The sequence below is a fragment of the Chlamydotis macqueenii genome, chromosome 1, assembly GCF_036417535.1.
Source record: "Chlamydotis macqueenii isolate bChlMac1 chromosome 1, bChlMac1.mat, whole genome shotgun sequence".
In the NCBI taxonomy this organism is placed as follows: Eukaryota; Metazoa; Chordata; class Aves; order Otidiformes; family Otididae; genus Chlamydotis; species Chlamydotis macqueenii.
The window spans coordinates 114760266-114780678 of NC_141556.1; the positions used below are offsets into that span (position 1 = coordinate 114760266).

General features: G+C 38.0%; 1 protein-coding gene across 2 annotated transcripts in view; it reads left to right on the top strand.

Annotated features, from left to right (window-relative positions):
• The first annotated feature begins 4687 nt into the window (after window positions 1-4687).
• Window positions 4688-20413, top strand: part of MAP3K7CL (MAP3K7 C-terminal like) — a 31381-nt gene continuing 15655 nt past the window's right edge. Inside the window, exons 1-3 of one of the 2 annotated variants that reach the window (XM_086739656.1) lie at window positions 4688-4891; window positions 7718-7826; window positions 16515-16573. In XM_086739656.1, the coding sequence (XP_086595782.1) occupies window positions 7757-7826; window positions 16515-16573 (129 nt within the window). In that variant the 5' untranslated portion in view covers window positions 4688-4891; window positions 7718-7756. Of the gene's footprint in view, window positions 4892-7426; window positions 7464-7717; window positions 7827-16514; window positions 16574-20413 lie in introns of those variants that run through there. The other variant, XM_010119616.2, reaches the window with a different exon arrangement.

A 20413-nucleotide genomic window follows, 5' to 3' on the forward strand; every position in this document is an offset into this window, starting at 1 on the left:
TAGTGCAACAATTGGTAAGCAAAATTGATGCATTTGTGTTTAAGTGCTTGCAAGAAAGTTCTAGTGTTTCCAGTTAGCCAGTGCTAACCAATGCTAGCTTCGAAAATGTGTCTGCTGATCTCCCAGTGAATTGTTGCACACAGTCAATCCATATCCTCCTTCATCATTCCCTGTTGAGATGCCATGCTACCATTCTTCCTGTAATTAGTTTCTAAAGGTTATTTCCATCTCTATGCTGATGTGAGTGAAGCATATAAGTTTGCACCTGCTGATTTCTGACAACAGTGAGGCTTTTCCAGTAATACTTTCAACTTCAGCTTTCATCTTGTTTTCCATGCAAGAGATACGCAAGAGTCTTTGACAGCATCATATCTCAAAGGCTTCAGTTTTCTTCCTCTAAGTAGAATTAGCTTCCTACAATTTCTTTCTAGAGTTTGCTGTGGAAGTGCCAGAGTTTTTCACCATTCAGGCTTTCAAATGATTCAAGATGCAGTTATTTCCAGATGGTCTTAAGGCAGGTGTAAAAATTGTTGAGTCAACACCTGTAATTCCACATTATGTTGACTGAGACAACTTCTAAATTTCTCTGCAACAATCTCCTTCATTAGATCTGTATGATCCTGTACAAGTAAATTCAGCTATTGCACATCAATTTGCCATTAATTATAAAGTTTCTTATGTGCTGTTTTTAAAGTAGTGCTCAATGTGTGTTTCATGCTGTTTTTAATGACTTAATTTCATCTGATAGGGTTCAGCCATTTATGAATGTAGAGCTTGGGGGAATGTATGTTATTTTCCCTATGTTAAAATACTACCTTGGCAATGAGACTGGAGGTCATGTCTAAAAACAGTAAGTGCTTTGTTGGCTGCTCCAGATGTCAGGACTTGGGATGTTAGGTTGTGAATGAGGTGCAACATGACTAAATAATGTATACTTAATCTATACCCTTCTATTATCCAAAAGACAAGAAAGAAATATTCTTCTGGGGTTCTGGATTTCTGGCTGGGAATAGTGTGATTTGATTACATCATATTGGATGTTCTGATCTCGCCTAGGATAACTGCTGCTGTAGTAAAACCCACTTCTCTGTCCAGTTCCATGCAGACTTGAAATGGTTATCCTTCTGGACTGCAAGAAGAGATCAGGGCAACAAAGAAATTCTTTTTTTTTTTTTTTTGTGGCTGGTGTGAAGGCACTTATTCAGTTACTGTAATGGGCAAATGGAAGGTACCCTCTAGCTTTTAGTATTTGGCAAATTCTGAGCCATGCAATCCACGTGGTATTGGAAATGCTACAGGTAACGTGGAGTTGAAGGATGTGACCTGTCAATGTTTATGCTTTCAAAATCAGTTCTTTGTAGCATGGAGCAGCTTCACCCTGATCAGCCCTAACGTCAGTAAAGGGGACCAAATCCCTCCCACAGTGGGATTTTTAAGAAATTTTGCTGCAGAAATAAGTTAATCAGAAATTGTCAAAAATGGGATTCTGTTTGTACCCAGAGGAATCTATAAAATGAAGATTTTGCTCTGTGTGTGGTTTTAGACAAAGCATTTCTATTTTGTTAAATTTCTCCTTGGAACATCTTCCATGTGCTAGAATATTTAAAGTGTATTTTTAAATAGTGACTGGCAATCTGTGAAACCCCATTTTAGCATGAATGAGGTCATATGCTACTGAAATACTACTTATACTAGGAAACAGAAGTGAATTGAAAGTAGCATAGCTAAAAAAAGGAAGGCAACAGGTGTTTTATTAGATAGCAGATATTGGCTTTTTTTACATCTGTAGAAAAACTGATACTTCATACTATAATTGTTACAAATTTGCATGTTTCTACTACTGAGTATCAGTAAGCTCCAGTGTTCCTAATCTAGAGTATTTCTTTAAGGTGTTTTTTATGAATAAAACATGATATCCTTTTCTATCATATCACCAGTTTCATAATGTGATACAGGATTTAGAGTATTTTGCTTGGGTACCAGGCATCTGATGACTAAGAATATGCTGGAAATGAAACAGAGCAGGCTATGCAGTTGCTCCTGCACAAAAAAAAAAAAAAAGCTGGAGTTATCAGCATTCTGCAGTTTTCACAGGGATGACTGTGAAGTGTATGTGCAGCCTGTTATAAAGAAGTATTTTTTGTTGCAATAAATGGGAGAGTAATTTTCTTAGATGCACAGATTTTAGTCACCTATTTAGCGAATAAGAGAAGTGGGATTTATCTCTACCCAAAATTTACAATGCCTTTGACTATTAATTTGAGCAAGTAATGGAAGTGAGGCACCCTGGACTTCAATTTCCTCACTATTTAAAATGGAGTTCTTCCCTAGATTATTGCTATAAAGTAATTTAGGGAACCTTTCAAAATGTGCTGTTTAAATCCATATTGTTGGGGGTTTTAGCACCATAGCCCAAATAATTAATCGATGATAAAACAGTTACAGTCAAATCATTCATCCTGAGGCTTCAAATTTAGTGTTCTGTATACAGATTGCTATAATATTCTCACATTTAAAAAATATACTACCTTCCATAAAGTAGTAGTTTCAGGTGACTAATCATTGTGTAAAGCACAGAACTTATATTTAAATGCAAATCAGAGGCCTTTCGTTTTGTGCAGTTTTGGTATCTTAGCACATGATTCATAGCTTTTGGAAGCAGCACACCACTTAGATGAGTGTGCATATTAAGTTAAGTACAGGTGATTCCACCTTCTTTTGTAAAGTGTGTATAATAATACAGATTTAACTAAAAACACTGATATTTTAAAAACATGTATACAATGGATACAAAACATAAAATGATTATGAACTCAATTTGCAAATGCAAATACTAATTAAACTGAGTACAACTGAAGTGTCAGTCTGGAAACATGGAGTATCAGAGCCATCTGGAAAAACACCCCTGGGCCATAATTTCTGTCCAAGACCCTTGGTGTCATGGCTATTGAAGATTTTGCATGTCTTAGGATTTTATGTAGAGCGACTTTTTTAGGCTTTATTGTAATGCCATGTAATGAAGGCACTCATACCATCTAAATAGCATCTGTGCGTACAAAGCAGAAGAGGATCTTACGATTTGGGGGAAACCCTGGCTCCATGGAAACTGAAGCAGAATATTTTTAGTGACTTCACTGGAGCCACGATTTTCTGTTATCTACAAACAAATACTTTCGCAGTAATTGGACCTGGAGCTGGAGATCAATATCAACTGCTGATGGTATTGAGCTGTAGAATGTGATCTGCAATAATGGTTGTGATCAGAGACAAATCTCTCTCCCTCCCCTTCCAAAGGAGACATATAGGGAGGAATCCTCAATCATTTCAGGCACACATCAAGAGAAAATGGTCAGCGTAGTCAGAGGCGCAGTCCCACTTTTCACTAACTCTTTGGGCCAGAGCCCATAGTCTGCTCTGGAATCACACTGCAGTTAAAAAGAAGGCCTCACCAGATACCTAACTCATGGTGTAGCTGTCTGATACCCTCCCGGGTCATTGCTGGGGGAAAGGCAGTGTGGGTAGAATATCTTTGCAGTTTAGTCATTTCAAAGCATGAAAAAGGTCTTTTGAGGCCACGAGGGCAACTGCTGTCTTCCTGAGATTTGCACTGATTAGATCAATCCTGGGCTAGGGCCAGAAGGTGAGAGGGTGAGGAACGATGAAAATTTGACTTCAGACCTTCACGTCTCTATTTGTCCTGCAACCTCTCTATATCTCAGCTGAGCCAAGAGAATCTAGCAATGTGCCTATAGAGAAGATCTAGGTTAGATAAACCTTTTCCATTTGGAGTTTAAAAATATAAAATATACCTTCAAAGTACATTTTGAAATATAAAAGAAAGAGAATCCCCATTTCAAGCACAGAACAATAAAGATATTCTGTATAATCCTTCCCTAATTGTTCTCCATTTGTTCTAATGACTATGATAGCAGTAAATGAAAGAAGTCATGTAGGCAGTACATGTGCGTGACACAGCTACAGAAAATAAAAGTTTAAGCTGAAGAAATTAATCTCTCTTGTGATACTTCAAGATTTATCTATTAATTGCTTGTCTGTGGTTTCAAAACTGACAAAAACTATATAAATTGTGCTAGGAAATCCTATGAGTTCAGTTAAATCTCTGATTTAGTCAGCTTCAACTATCACTGCCATCACCAGCTCATCTATAAATACATCTGCTTTCACAGCGTACACATTCTGAAATTTGCCCGTTGCCTCCTCACAAGTGCAGCCTGCTGTTAGACAAGCCCAGCTTGACCAAAGCCAACACCAGCCTAGCCTAACACGCCAAGCCCATCCCTTGTTGTTAGCTTTGATAGTCGCTGCTATCATTTGATAGTTCGCTTGTAGCCAGTCCAAGTTGGCAGTGTCAGCCCAAGCTGATTGGAGCTGCAGACATTTTTGCTGACTGGAGTCATGCTATCTTTGCCAGTTTGCTGGAATAGACACAGACACTGATTGGGTCATGCTGAAAACATTCCTGTCCTATGAAGCAAGTCTGTTTGTATTTTAGGTTTGCCAGGACTAATGAATTAAAAATCTTGGGCTCGCCACAGTTTGCTGCTTAATAATGCCTGTGACAGAAGGATTTTTTCCTCCCTGAAGCGTGACAGCATCATAATCCCTCGTCACTGGCAAGGAGAGGAAGGAAAAGCGGAATAGTGGAGAAAAGCGGAAAAGGGTGATCTTTTGGGACAGCAAAGCCTATGGGAAGTGCAGGTAGCAGCATGTTGCCCTGACAGCTGTCTCAGCTTCTCAGACCTTGTCAGTTTGTTGCTATGCAGCAGGTGCAGCCTTTTCTTTTATTGAAGCTTTACTCCATAAAGGCAACTACAAGCCAAGGCAGTGGCTGGCCCCGGATTATACAAGTGCAGACACTCCGCTAAGTGAGGTAAGGCAACAGGTGTGAAAACTGAACTAAATTGATTGAGCTGTAACAGCACTTAATCTGAGTTCTGCTGCAGATTTTTTTTTAATGGAGAAACAGCAGCCAGTTCTATAGGCAATTGTTGTGAAGAAAGGAGCTGCTCCTTAAATCTCATTAAATTCCAGGTTGCCCACTCACCTGCATCTCTGTCTACAGAGATACTTTTCTTCATGTATGGAGAAAGCAGGTAGGGAACTGGGGGCAGTTGGTCTGTGTGTTTCCTGTATCACCTCATTTGCACACAGACTGCTTCCATCCCTCTCTGTTCCCTTTGATTGCTTTTTGTGATGAAGAGCTTGAAGATTCTGCACAAAAAGGAGTGAAGGGATAAATGCAATATAAAAAAATGGATAGCAGAGTAACTTCTGTGGATAAAGATGAGATTTATTTTTGTGGATTCGAATAAAATGAAAACAGTCTTCTCTGTTATGATAGAATTCACCATTGCTTATTGAAGAGGTATTGATTTTTGCCCTCACATAGTAGTAGGTGGCTAAAAGAAGTAATTTAAAGACATTGCAGACCACAGAGTATGTGACTGGGCTAAGACAACAGATTTATTACTAGCAATATTGTTATGGCAACTTTAAAACCTCTAGCAGAACACATCATTTTAATTTCTTAGGTTATGGTACGAAAAGATAAGTATACTTTTATGTAGAAGACCACTTGAGGATAGTAAGCAGATGTCAGGGGAATGTGTACCACCAACACAGAATGGTGAACAGCCTTGTTTCAAGGATGTCCTTATAATTTAAAAAATCTTTTTTTTCCTTTCTTTTTTTTTTTTTTTTTTGCTTTATCTTATATTGGGAGATATGGAAGGGAAATATGGTAAAGAATTTTGGATTAGTAGTTCTGTTGTTTTTTTAAAAACAATGAAGTGTCTCAGATATTTCTTATAAAGTGAGGGTCTAGGAGGAAAAAAAAGAGATCAGTAATGCTCAGAAGGTAAAATTTATTTAGTCTAATGCATGCACTTAAAAACAGACTATTTCAATTGACTCCAGGGATCTTTTCCTGAGTTCAGAAACATACACTGTGGCTGTTTAGTTCACTTTTCTTTGCCTCTGCCCAGTAGATATCAGTTCAATTTTTGTGTGCCTTGATTATTAGTAATGGGGAATAAAGAATGATCCCTGATATCTTTTATGTATTAGTAGAAAGAGGCACTCTCAACTCCAAATAAGATTTATTCAAAGTACTGATTTTAGAGTATTTGTTCTTATTTTAAGGAAAGATCACGCACAATAAATAACAATTTATTGTGTAGCATTGCTACAGAGTAACTATATCACTCTGTTAGCTAAATATTAAGACAGACAAAGCAAATAAAAAAGAAATTGTGAAATTAAAGGGCCAAATGCAGATTTGATACTCTTCCACTGATTGCAAGGCAGTGATGCCAGGGAAGAGTTTGATTCACTTGTGCATCACCAAGGAAGATGATAATCCTGAAATACTGTTCTGTTCTATTGACTTTCTGAGACTGCCAAATAATTAAGTGCAAATTAGAATGAGTTGTTGGGATTTCCATGCAATACAATAGCTCTTCTAGTGTAAAACTGCAAGACTATTGGCTCAGGAAACTGTCTTGTTTCCACTATCTAAATGTCATGTTGTCTACGGACATGTGGTACAACTTTTAGTAAATGTAGTATTTTCCTGAAGAATTTGATTTCTAATTGACTGATGAGTTTTTATGGTCATTGAAAAGCTACTCTCATAATTGCTCACATAGTTGGTATTGATACAATGCACTCTGGACAGCATAGTCTTCAGTCCTAAAATAATTTCTTTATGGGCAGATATTTTGCATGCATAAAGTCCCACTGACTTCATGTTCTCCACACATGGAGCTAATCAGAAGATTAATATCTGTGAATTTTAGCAGCTTTGTGCTAGGTATACAAGGAGATTAAGTTTGCGTTCAGCTGTTTAATAGAGTTTAACCAAAACTGCTCATTCAAAAGGTTAAATATACGTGATAGAGCTCTGACTACAAGTTTTGAGCGTTCAGAGATGCTTTAAATATACTATTACAGATCAGTAGTAGCCAATTCTTTTGTTGCTCAACAATTCTTTAGTGCCTTGCTTGAAATGAACTAGCAGTTTTCTTAATGGACAGGGTTTCATCTCAGTAAAACCACTCTTTGGAGTTGGTGGTCTCAGAAGAAAGACCGAGGACTGAATAAAGTCCCAATCCGGGAGTCAAACCCATGCAGACAGGCTCCTACACCTGCACAGAGTTCCACTGAAGAATCATCACCAAGGTTTGGAGACCCAGTAACTTTCTGACCATTAAGCATGTGACTATCAGGCACAGTTTGACTGGGGGAGCATGGGTGGAAGGTAGGAGGATGGGTGCCTCCTCATTGACACCATGTGGAGTGGTGTGCACGTTTCCAATCACATGGCAGGCTTGGGGTCATGTTACTCTCATCTCCCCACCCCTTCTTCCTTCTTCACCTTCAGAACCAGGCAGCATTGCCACGAGTCAAGGCTTGCTGAAGGGGCAATGGCGGGGAGCAAGCAGGTGAGGAGAGGGGAAGCTTCCTTTGCCATCGTTCTTTCTAATCTGTAAATAGCAAAAGAAAGGCAGTTTCTGCACTGAATTTCACTTGAATCCTTTTTAAGTGGAAAAGTGAAATGGCGCTCCCTTGACTTTGATTCTAAACGTTGCTTAGCGAGAATGAGAAAGGTAGCTGTGAATGCATGAGAAGCATTAAAACTCATTTGTTGAATGGTGTCACATGCTCTGTAATAAATATATTGTTTATATTGTTGCAGCTGGAACAAACAAGTAAAAGCATTGACTCAAGTGCCCACATGATCACCACCGCCAGGGTACCTGCTGATAAGCCGGTACGAATTGCCTTCAGCCTGAGTGACTCTCCAGGTACAGTTTAATTTATGGAGTAAACCACAATGAAATAATTGCTTTTAAATTTTACATGTTCTTGCCAGTGTTTACAATGTCAAATGAAGTCCAGTGTTATGGGTGGATTTTTTTCCTGAGTGATAGTATGTGATCAGTTTTCCTGTCTGATAACTTTTAATGTTTCCAGTAACAATTTAATTTGACTAAAACCCCTAGACTGACAGTTTGGATCTTAGCTTTCTTTCAGCAGTTTGTGGAATATACTTAGGACTGTAATAAACTATCACATTTACCTGCATATGCAGGATGTCTGATTTTACAGAATTTTAAAACAAGAAAAGTAAAAGGACATTTTTCTACTGAGGATGAGGCTACAGCAGGAAGCGACTCTCCATTCAGTAGGAAGGTTGGAAAGTGCTGCACGTGCCCAGCTTGATGAAAGGTTTCAGGAAACGGATGCCTCACATAGAATGTTCCCTGAGAAAGAGCAGAAATTTCGTTGACGTTTATCCTGCCAGCTAGTGCTGATTGTGCATTAATTTCCCCAAACATACCCTGTACATACATGGACCCTTTGCAATAAATTAATATTACTAATTTGAACCTTAAATATTATTAAGTCTGGAGAGCTGTTGCTAAACAATAAAAGTTTGAATGAAATAAAGTAAATCGGAAGCTGAGAAGCATCCCCAAAAAAGTTGGCTGTGCTGTTCCTAAAGGTGAGTGCCTGGAGTCAGGGTTGAGATGTGTTTATGGCTTGAAATACAAGGATCTCTGATAATGATAACAGAAACCCACTGCTGATGAGTGCTTTATGGGATGCTATGCATTGTAGGGTTATGTATGAGGCCGCTTCCTGAGCTTTGTGTGAATAGAGTCTCAACTTGAACACAATTTTCTCATGTAAAAAATATTTTAGAATATGCATTATCTTTCCTAGCTAATTGTTATGTGATGTTAATTTGCAGCTACAAGCCTGAAATAGAATCTCATCCCCTATTCAAGGGAAGTTAAAACCAAGCATTTTCATATGTTATTGCAGGTAACTTTCAGTTCATAGAGATGAGTTACTCAGAAAGATTGAGGCAAGAAATATAAAGAAGCACATGTGGCTATCTATGTGCCCCTTTTTCATAAAATAATCTGGTAATTACATTTTTATTACAGAAAGTAATAATGAATCATTCTCATCTCTCAAGATGCAGTAACACGGTAGATTTCTTACAGGAATTATAGCACAGATAGGTCTTGAAAAGAGATGTAAAAGAAAGGGGAGTGCTCTAATAAATTATGGAAAAAGAATGCTTATGTGAGACACCGAAAACAAGTCAGGGAAAGCTGAGACCATGGGAAAGTCAAGGAGGGTAGAGTGGTTTGTGACAAGAGACGGCAGTAGGAAATGACAAGGTTGTGAATAGCTTGGAAGAAGAGGACATGAAAGGCAGGAAGCCTAGCTTCCTTAACATTACATCATATTTTATTTTTTACTTTTCTGTCCTGCTAATAACTCCAGCCTCTCTCTTAACAGAGAAAGAAACTCAATTACAGGAAGGTAATCTTTTTCTGATACATTTTGTTAAACTTTCCCATAATTTAGAGTCCTTTATTGTATATATACAAGTGTTCATGCAGTATGCAATCCAGAACCTCTGTGAGTACTAATAAAACTAAATAGCAACCAGTGAAGTGAGTGCCACATTCTCCTCTGTATCACATCCCCTGAGGGGCTACTGGGAGGTCTATACCAGCATACTGTTTTACTCCGTCACAGGAATTCTGCTCTTGCTCTTAGTGGTAAACCTAAACATGGTTATTGTATTTGATATATTTAAAGAAGCAAAGGAAATAAACTTGGATCAGGTTTGAAAATTTCCACCAAACCATAGTTGAATCGAGAGAGTATAAGTACGTATTTAACACTTTTTTTTAATCATGTGCTGCAATAGACCTTTAAGTACTTGGTGCTTTTTTTTTTTCTTTTTTCCTTATTTTTTTTCTATTTCTTCAATTATTTTTTTTTCTCCTTGACAAGGATATTTGTTTTCAGTTCAAACAGAAGTTAGCTGCTGTAAGTGTGATAGTAAAGCCTAGGGTGAGGCTTCTGTACTGCTAGCGTGTATACAAAAAGTCCTTCACCAGGGCTAAGTGTTGAGGGAATCTGACTTAAGCTTTTCCTTAAATTTTACCTCACTTGATAGGCACAGTGACAGATTTCACCAAGTAAGGCTGCATTCTCCTTCCGGGGGCTGTACAACTGCTTAGTAGGAGGAACTGGCAGCATAACTTGATATAAAAAGGGGAAATGGAATGTTTCTTCAGGGTGGTGATTATCTCACTGGCTAGGATTGTAACCAAGCACTGGGTGTGCGGAACAGTGAAAGGAGAAACTGCCCTCAACTCATGAGAAGAGATTGCTTTGTGTTAACTGACCTACAAGAGTGTACAAGAAAAAGTTTAATAGTGTCATATTATTTGTCGGTCAACACCTGATGACTGAAATCCTGCAGTATTTTTAATGTGAATGTAGGCTAAACAGTTCCTTAAGAGTCGCAGGAGCAGCCCATCAGCAAGTGCTATATAAGAAGACAGTTTTATTGTGCATCTCTCATTCCTGTATATATAGATATCTATGTTTGGCTCTTTCAGTCAAGTTCACTAAGCTGCTATCAGACATAGGTTTCCCAGGGTGTGTCTGCACACCATATTGTACCAATTTGACCTAAGGTAGAGTTTCAAATTAATTAATTTGGAACACATTATTTCAGTCTATCTTGTATCACTTCGAAACTAATGCAAGTTAAACTGAATATGGTGTTCCAAAATTTAAATGTGTTCCCAAATAGAAAGTTTGCTGTGGTTTATTAACATCAACTTAATTAAAACAATGAAATTGAATATGTCCTAATTTATATTGTTAACTCTTATTTACTGAACATATTAAGATAGAATGATTATAACAGGAACTTTATTAAATTTAGACAAGTAGATTTGTTTTGTGCTATAGTTCTAAAGGAACGTTTGTAGGTAAACATCTCTTCACCTTCATTCCTAGAATAAAAGCTTGAATCTAGCTGAAAAGTTCTGGTAGTGACATGTGGTGATAAATTACTGGTTTTGAAATGATTAGTAATTTATTTTGTTTGTAATTAGTCTACGTCTGATAACACTCTGCAGAAAAATCACTGATCACAAAGGTAAAATATAAATATTCTAATGAAACTGACAGACAGTGGAATAGTGTAATATTTTTGCAAGCATAGCAAACGACTTCTTTTACTCCTCTTTATGCCTTTGTTATCCTAGTGCCCATGAAGAATTTTTTGCTTTTATAGTTGATCATGCAAGACTGTTTTGCAGTGGTTGCTTCTTGAATAGCAACCTTCAAATCCCTACTCCATCATCATTATGATGGAGCAAAAGAAGCTTTCCAGCAGATAATGTATTCATTGAAAATCAGTGGGGATTGCTAAAAGATACGGCTAAAATATACAAAGCTAGTTTCCTGAAACTACACTCAAGCTACAAGTAAGTGGCTTGATTTTTTGGAAGTTATACAGGGACTTAAGTGAGATACCCTCAAAGGGATAGTAGCTGTGTGTTCAACAGAGGATGCTTTAGGCTTAGGTGAAGGTATATGGAATAGGAGGGCTTTGCTCTTATCTCTTCTGTTATGGGCCGTTGCTGGTTTTGGGAGGTCCACAACTCTTATTATTGAGCAAGCCTTCATAGCCTATTCCTGGGTCAGGCAGTGACCGTTCCCCACTATTTTACAAGTGAGGTAACTGCGAGGTTGTGTAAGGTCATGTCAGGCAGGGCTGTGAATAGAAGCCCGGGCACTTCACGCAGCAGTGCCAAGTCGCAGTCACTTAGCCACACAGCCTTCCAGGACAAATTTGATGAGTCTATGCTTGTCTGTCAGTAACCGGCGCTGGAGCTGCTGGATCTCACCACACTCCTTAGGCCAAGACTGGACCCCTGTACACAGTTTGCCAGTGTTGTCCTGCTGCAAGTTGCAGTGCTTGCAGTTGAGTTGGAGCAATTTTCCTGTCTAAGGGCTGATCCACTTACAGGATAACAGCCTACTTATGTTACCAATTTAATTCTTTAATTTAGAGGGAAGAGATCTGAATACGCTTGCCCACGCACGTAGGAGAAAAATATAGCACCTGAGTGTATAATTAAAGACTGGATCATAACTCAGTTACTCAAGGAAGCAGAACCGTGATTGGCATTTCCTAAATTTGAGTGCTTGATTTAGCAACCTGAATGTGCTTTCAACACATTTAAATTTTTATGTTCTATTTATGTCTATGTTTGTGAAGATCCTAGAGAAACTGTAATTTGCAAGTTTATACTGCAAGCAAATCAGAGGTTGTTCTTAAAGTATTTATTCATTAACTATTGACCGTAGCCCACAGTTCAGCTACATGGAGCAGCCGCATAGGAAGAGACTGGGGTGTTACACATCATTGTACCAGACATTGTGTCAATGAGACAGCAAAGTGTGAGGGATTTAGCTCGTTCATCTACATGATGGAGGTCTGGGCTATTGGAATCTCTGGAAGGCCAGGACATAATTAAAGAAGTGCTTCCCGAAAGCATGATTCATTCTCAAATGTGCAATATTAGCATATTTCAGGGGACTGAATGCATCAGGACATCACTGATAAGTAGCAAGCGTTTTGTATGAAGACAATCAGTCTTAACACAGTTCAGCCTTCTAAATCAGATGGCTTGTGTGGATCTCTATACCACACATTAGAAGCCCACCTCACATTTGTATTAATATAGCTGCTGTTAGCAGAGAGACGGTCAGTGAAGGTTCAGCAGCTTAGCCTTGCTGTCTTGACACAAAGCTGCCCATTGCGCCTTTTCAGCACGAAGGTGTGTTAGCTGGACAGCATGCTTAGGGAGCTTCTTCTTTTGTTATGCCATTAGTTTTGCTGTAGGAATAGTCAGAGAGCTGGCTCTGACACAGAAGGGCACTTTGTCTCAGCCCGACTGAATAGAAAGCAAAGGAGGAAGGGATTTCCCTGGAGACCCTCCCCTCAGATCCACTCTGGTACAATGACAGCTTTCAGCAACAAGCACAGTGAATGTATGAATCTGATGAAACAAAAATGAAAGTCGAACTATTCCGTACGCATGAACCAAGTCTTTGGTTAAAAAACCATCAACTGTATGTGCAGAGAGTTCATCTGGTAATCAGAGTACTGGTCTTTACCTTTAGTGCACTTTTAGATACAGACCTTCAAAATTAGTTTCTACGGGAAAGTGCTACTCATTTAGAAATCGTACAACAGAGTCTTTAACTTAAGCGGCTGTGATGAAGTCCCTGATCGGACTCTTTCACATCACAGGTTAGTGCTGTTGAGTTTGCTGGGATGATCATAACATCCATGTGTATGTTTTTCCTCCTTTCTTGTTTTCTTTTGACCAGAATCTTGACTCATTTTCAGGTGCAGCAACTTGCAGTCTCTGATTTTTTATATTTTTATTTTTAGACAAAATATATTTTCAACAACAAGCTTGAATTATAAATCCTTTTCCTTTGTAAGTAACAGGGAAGGGTGCAGTAAAATTGTGACCACAAGGGTGAGATGCTGTTTGTATCTGGTGAAGAATCAGTCTAGTTAGTTTCAGGGGTTTGTGGTGCAGAAAAGCCACTAACTGTATTATAAAGGAGGTATTTTATTATATCAGTGATTCCTTATAACAATCTAGACACTCATTAAATATTGAAAATAAATTGAAAAAAAAAGGAGATAAAGAGATATTTCTGAATTCTGTTGTCTAGTTAAGGAGATGTAGACTAGAAAACAAAATACAGACAGGTAAGGAGATAGTTATGAGAGTGTTTTGATCTTCAGAGTATTTTCTTTGAAATTTCAGACATTTTCACTGTTTCTGATTTCCAGAGTCATAGATTTTCAAGGCTAAAAGCCAATCTGATTTTGTCTGATACATACAGTATTCAACCTTGTAAGGACAATAGTGATTCTTTGAGAAGAAAATGCAAGAGTTTATATCTTTCCTCTTGACTTTCTGAAAACATCTTCAAAAAAGTTTTAGGAGGTGGATGACTGCTGTCATTTGCTTTCCCCATGTGTGAAACCTAAACGTGTTTAGTTTTTACCAAGTGATTTTTGTTGTTATTGTTGTGGTTGTTACTTTGACAACAGGGAAATACAGACTGACCTGAGGCAGTAATTTATTTCACTGGAAGCTGTGGGGAAAATTTTCTGTTGTTCTTTTTGTGGTAAACAGGCTTGCAGTTAGCTGTGAAGATTTCTGTTATTTTTTGTAAACTAAATACTTCAGCTGAAAATTTCAGAGGAACCTAAGAGAATTAGGAACTCAGAAAATTTTCAAGCCACTGAACTCCCCAACTTTTCTCGATGATGTTCTGCACATCAGATGATGATTTAAACAAGTCTTAAACTAGCATAACTAAAAAAAACTGTAGCAGCTGTTCAATAGATGCTAGGGCAGGCCCATTATAAAATGTACTATGGTATGCCATAATGGTTAGGATACCAATATGTTCTATTTTTAGTACCATTGACTCAGTCACTTGAGTTCAAAAAATAAGCAGGGAACATCTGTTTATTGAAAGGATTTCCTCTACAGTAATTTCTCCCTCTATTCTGTCCTTTTAAAAGTGTTTCCAAACTGTTTTTTACTGGTTCTTTGCTGAAGATAGTCCAGTATATTTTTTAATATTCTGACACTACATTGCTTTTTTTTTTTTCTTTTTCATATCTGATGCAGTGAAAAAGTAATTATTGGCTGATGTTTCTTTAAAATTCTTGGGGTTGCTTTTGCTTTGTTTTTCTTAAGTTCAAATTGTTCAAGGTCCTTCCTTAAAGCTACTGTACCAAATATTGTACTGCTAGAATTGTCAAAACAAATAGCAGCTTAGCTGCCGTCCACGACTCTGGTCCAATATCTCTGTCAGAATATTTAACAGCTATTCAGCCAAATATTTGTAGAGCAGCTGTACCCCTAGTCGGACTGAGTCCTATTCCATCCTTCCTTTTAGCCTTGCCATATGATTCATCTTTCTTCTTTTAGAATTTTAGTCTATTTTTAAATATTGTACAAGAAAGCAACGGCAAATTAAAGGTAAACACTTGCATATAAGCATGATGCAATTCTATACAATTAAAGCAATTTAAGTCTTTTCCAGAATGAACATATTTGGGACATGATGTGAGAAATGAAGTTGTTTGTGTGTTTGTGGGTAGACTTTTTCTTAATACTAGCAAGACCCCTACCCTATAAAAATATAGAACATCACTTTTTTTCCTGAGGAAATTCAAAAGCTTTTGCTTTTGCCCTCTGTATCACTGTATTTTTTTTTCTTCTCTGGGCATCCCTTCCTAAAGGCACCCAGCTCTAGCTATGTTAGTTAAAGTAAGGCTCTGAAGGTATGTTAGCCGATGTTTATTCTTCCTAGGTTAAGATGGCTTATTTTATTTGTTTTCCCCTAACATACTTTGCTGTGTGAGCACTGAGGACAGCAGAAAGAGATAACAAATATTTAACAAATAATTTAAATCCTAGTCTGTACTCTAAAAATATTCTGAATTCTGGATATGTGATCCTCTTAATCTTGTTGGGGTTTTGTTGTCGTGTACAAGCCTGCTAGCATAGAGTAGTTTGCAGGATCTGACCTAAGTTAGAGATTTTCTCCTATGAGAGCCATCCTTATTTAATTTTGATAGATTACAAATAACTGACTCTGTAAACTAGCTAATGGTAACCTTCTCTTCACCTCCTGTAGCCTGTAGTAAGATACATAAACAGTCATCACAATCCAATGCAAAACTGATAGTGTGAAAGTCACTGAGAAAGAAATATTGCAGTGGCTAGCTGTGACGCTACCAAGTATGATTCATGTTTCTGATCTCAGTCCAGCTACTAGTGGGCAGGTGTCCACATCACAACACTGACGTAACTGGCACAGTCTGTCCCACCTTTGCTGGAAGCCTGTACTAAAAATAAATAAATAAATAAAAACACAGTTTGGCTTGTTGTCATGAATGAACTCACTCTAGCCCATAAGGATTGTTACCTTCAGGTTAGAGTAAGGACATTTCTTTGCAGTGTGGAAGAATTTGCGGTGCTTCTCCATTCTAACCACATCTGTGTAAGTAACAGCCTTCTAGTTCCAGGGTTGCCAGGCTGGTTTGTATGTTCTTCTGGTTGCCTTTGGGTGGTGGGAGGAAAGTTTTCTATTATTGTTGGTTTAGCCCTGATATGTCATTGTATTGTGATGGGGAAGATATCTTTCCCTTCACTGAAGTAATGAACTCTTTGGTAGTAAGGATGCTATCCTTGGAAGGTTCTTTACTTTGCAGTGTAATGGAGAACTCAGGAAGACAGATTGTTTGGATTTATTGTTTTTATTAAATTATCACGTGTTCTGCTGCTCTAACTGGCTTTGTTTTGTTTCTTAATCACTGCAGTACAAAATAAGCTTTCTGTCTTTGCAGCACCTAAACATTTTCTTATTGCCAACCCACTAGTACCTTCAAGGAGTCTATTAAGATATCTCGAGAGCAGAAAAATAAACAGATGTGGAGGTGTTTGCAGGATCCTAGTATTATTGTGAATATATGCAATATAGAACTACATTAAACAGATCACTTGAAATGCTCATTTTGGAAGACATTGACTTCTAACATCATGTTTAATTTTTAGATGATGCTTCCGCTGAAAACTTGCCTTTGGCATTTCCAGAACTAGATCAGCAGCTGCAGGTAAACTTTTTTTTTTACTACAGTTCTACTTCACATTCACTAAATTTGTTACAATAAAAAAAAACTGTAGTTGTTACACTAAGGTGAAAGTTTTCAGTGGTGCTTCTCTAACTTATTAACATTTAATAAGTCTTTATATCTCCATAGAAGTGAACATTATCTTTGCAAGATCTGCAGAAAAAAAAAATTGATTTGACATTTTTAATACAATTGCAGGGAAATTACTATTTTAACAATCTCACCTACTTTTTTTTTTAAATTCCTGTGCAAAGCACAGCATGTATTACTGCACTTCAATGAAGAGAGTTCTTGTGGTTTTGATGGGAGAAGAAATGAGCCAAGTATTACATTCTCATGTCTACAGGCTGTGCTAGGTATGATCAGCTTTCTCTGAAAAATTCCAAGAGAATGCAAAGGTATATTTTGTAGTACCATATTATCTTTAATCTTGGGTAACTAAAGCCAGTCATCAGGACTGATGAGAGCCTCCTCAAAGTTACTCTAGTTCGAGATGCATAACCACCAACCCTAAGGGTTGCCCTAGCAGATATCTGCAGATAGCATGAGATAAAAGTGGTGAACCCTTTTGTGACGGGTCCGATTTGTCAGCACAACACAATGGAGCCCCGATAGACTGGACAATCAGATGGCAATTGATGGCAACTCCATGGTTCACCTGGCACAGAGCCAGTTCTGTATCCAGGGATTATTTCCCTTTCCTCTGTGGCGGTTCTGGAGTGTTTGTTGGCTTTTGTAAACTACTTCAGATCATCTGCTTCCCAGGAGCATTTAGACTTCCTCTGATATTTCAATATGAAGGCAGTTGTTTCCTGAGTGTAAATTGAGAAAGGCATTAGCAGACTGTGTTGTCTAATGATGTCATCCTTCCTGTCCTCATCAACTAGTGAGTCAACACTGGAGGGCTGCTGACTGACTTTTCTCTCCTGCTGGTCTCATCAGAAGGATGACTGAGGAAGGAATGGAGGATGACTGAGACTCTTCTTGCTCCTGTTCCTCTAATCCTGAGAATAGGAGCAAGTTCCTTAGGCATAGCTAGAAAAGATTAAAGGAATGAATAGCAACTTAATATTTGGGCCAAAAGGAACAAGGTAGTATGTTCACCTCTTTATTCTACTGATCTTCCAGTGCAGCAAAGACAATTGATATATTTTTCTCTCAGGAGAATTCAATTTGAGAAAAGCAATATTGGTTTGAGGCTGAAGCACTGAATTGAAGGGAAGGAACCTGCATTCTGTTTCCGACTCGGTCAGTGACACATTGTGTGGTCTTGAAGGAGTTGCTTCATTCCTCTGCTCATCTCTGAAATGAGGTTGCATTGAGATCAGTGGGTGATGACTGCTTTAAAAGAGTAAAGTATGATTATCATTACTGCTGTTGGTACATAAACACAAAATTACTAGTGTTAGATGTAGGTACTTTACAGGCCAAGTGATTAATTTTTTATTAGGACTTTTAGGACCCATTTCTAGAACATATAATATACTCTAAATGTGTAATTTCATGATAGACTGAAATTGCTCCTCTGGAAGCATTCAAATCTGCTGGATAAATAATAGCCCTTCTGTAAAAGTTTTTTAAGTACGCACTAGAGCAATTCCACTAAGTATACCCTCTTGGTCTGTTAAGTACCTGACATTTTTTTTCAAGAGAACCTTCATTTACTTTCATGATCTCAATATGATAACAAATTCAAAGAAACAATCAAAGGCTTTGATTCAGATAATGTCCTTTTTGTTATCCTTCAGGAACTTTTTTTGGTTAATATTGAGGTAGTTGAAAGGATAACTTACGAGAACTATCTGGCTGACTCAACCACTCAAAAGTATAAAGTTAGTGGTAGTGCTTCATCCTGTAGCTTTTCAAGCTTATGTGCAGATTTGTATTTAGATGCCTTTATGTTCAACCAGAGGCAGTTAAGGCAACAGAGGGTTCTGAGCTGATGCAGAGGTAACCTGGCATTTAGCGTTAGCAATGAAAACTTGAATTCTCATGCTTTTGTCAATCTGGATCACAGCTTAAAGCTATAACTATTTAATGTAATTACATTATGTTTCTATTACTTTAAAATTTTAAACAAGAAATAACTGTAACAAAGTTATAATTTACCTAGTTATATTTTCTTAGTAATTCCTTTTAAAAATTGCTATAATCCAAACTGCTAAGGGTGTGTCAGCCCTGAATAGCATGTGGTTACAATTTATGTTAACATAACCACACCAGCTTTGAAACCGGTAGCTCTTGTATTACAGAAGCAAATAATAACATGGGTTTCACCAGGACCTGCAGAAATACTGAATGGTGGTGTCCCTTGTCATTCCATCCATGCCTTTCTCTATCCCAAAGTTAGCTAGTATAAAGCAGCACACATGAAGTATCGTGTAAACCAACCCTTTAATCAACTGTGGCATAGCAGCCTGAAATGCTTGAATTTTTAAGAATGCTGGTACATATTTTCATAATAAAAATATCACATCTAGAGCCACAAGATTTTCATCACCATGCCATAAGTACAGTCAAAAGCATTTGTATTTTATTTAAAGAAGCAAACTATAAATGCAGGGTAGGTGGCTATATATAAAAATAGGCACTTTTTAAAAAAAGAAGTAATAACTTTCCAGGTCTCAAACATACAAAGGAAAATGTTGGCACCTGTTTTAAAACCAGACCAAACAAAAAAAGGGCCAAAGTAGCTGATCTTCTGGTTGGATTTTGAAAGCAGCTTGAAAGCTACGTAAGTTAACTGAGTGACTTGGAAAATCAGAGCCTTAGAATTTTATGCATGCAGGCAGCAGACCACAGGCTGAGTACCAAGCAATTTGCACCTCTGTTTTAGGCTTCAAGCCCTTGTCCTTCTATGTTAGGCCCTGGCAGACCACTTGGCTGTTCGAGCAGAATTACCTAGTGTTCCCTCTTTCTACCACAATCCTACCATATCTACTCCCTGGGCACTGGCATCCAATGGCAGGGCAAAGTTCAGTGCAGCCTCCCCCTGACAGAGTAATAGACCCTGCTGTCCAAGCACCGACGCCAGCTTTGCAGAGGCAGGATGGGCTGGAGATAAGGTATTTCTAGAGACTAACTGGAAATAGCTAATTCTCCATAAGGACTCTTACTAGAGGACAATCCTAGTGGAAAATTACAGCTTCTTTCTGAAGAATAAAAATGATCAGCCTAGTGTTCTGATGTACTAGCTGAGTTCAGATCAAAAATGTTGTCTTTTCCAATTACCTTTTTGAATGTTACATTTTTCTACTACTCTGAGAGGATGAAATTCCAAGAAGCAATTTGTAAGAAAATAATATCAATTCTCCATCTCAAAAGTTTTTCTTTTTTCTTTTTACTTAAAAAAAATTTAATATATGGTCAACCAGACACAAAAGCCCTACATATGAGAAGAGAGCAGTTTAAGTTATATGCAGGAAGGGCCTGGTCTCTTTTGCAGCTTTATTATTAAAAAAACTATGAAGAAGTTTCTGATATGCTACCAGCAAAACAAAGCTCGTATTAATAAACTTCTTGCTTTCAATTCATTTTGTTTGCAGTATTGAAAATGATTCCCTTCCCACTGACAAGCAACACTTTGAATGAGGTTACAGCAGTTGCTTATTTAAGCCTCAGTGTCATTTCCCACCCCCCCGCCTTGTGTGAGCAGTGCGGTGGGTAGTGCCGCAAGGGTAGGCTTGCTGCATTTGTCGGTTTGTTACTGGGAAATGTTAACCTTTGCCTTGTGTAAAAGTTGGACTGAGCCTTGGAAGGCGCTTCCTGATTAGCTGCGTAGTAGGTGGTGGCCCCTCTGATAGACGCTCTACTACGGGTTAT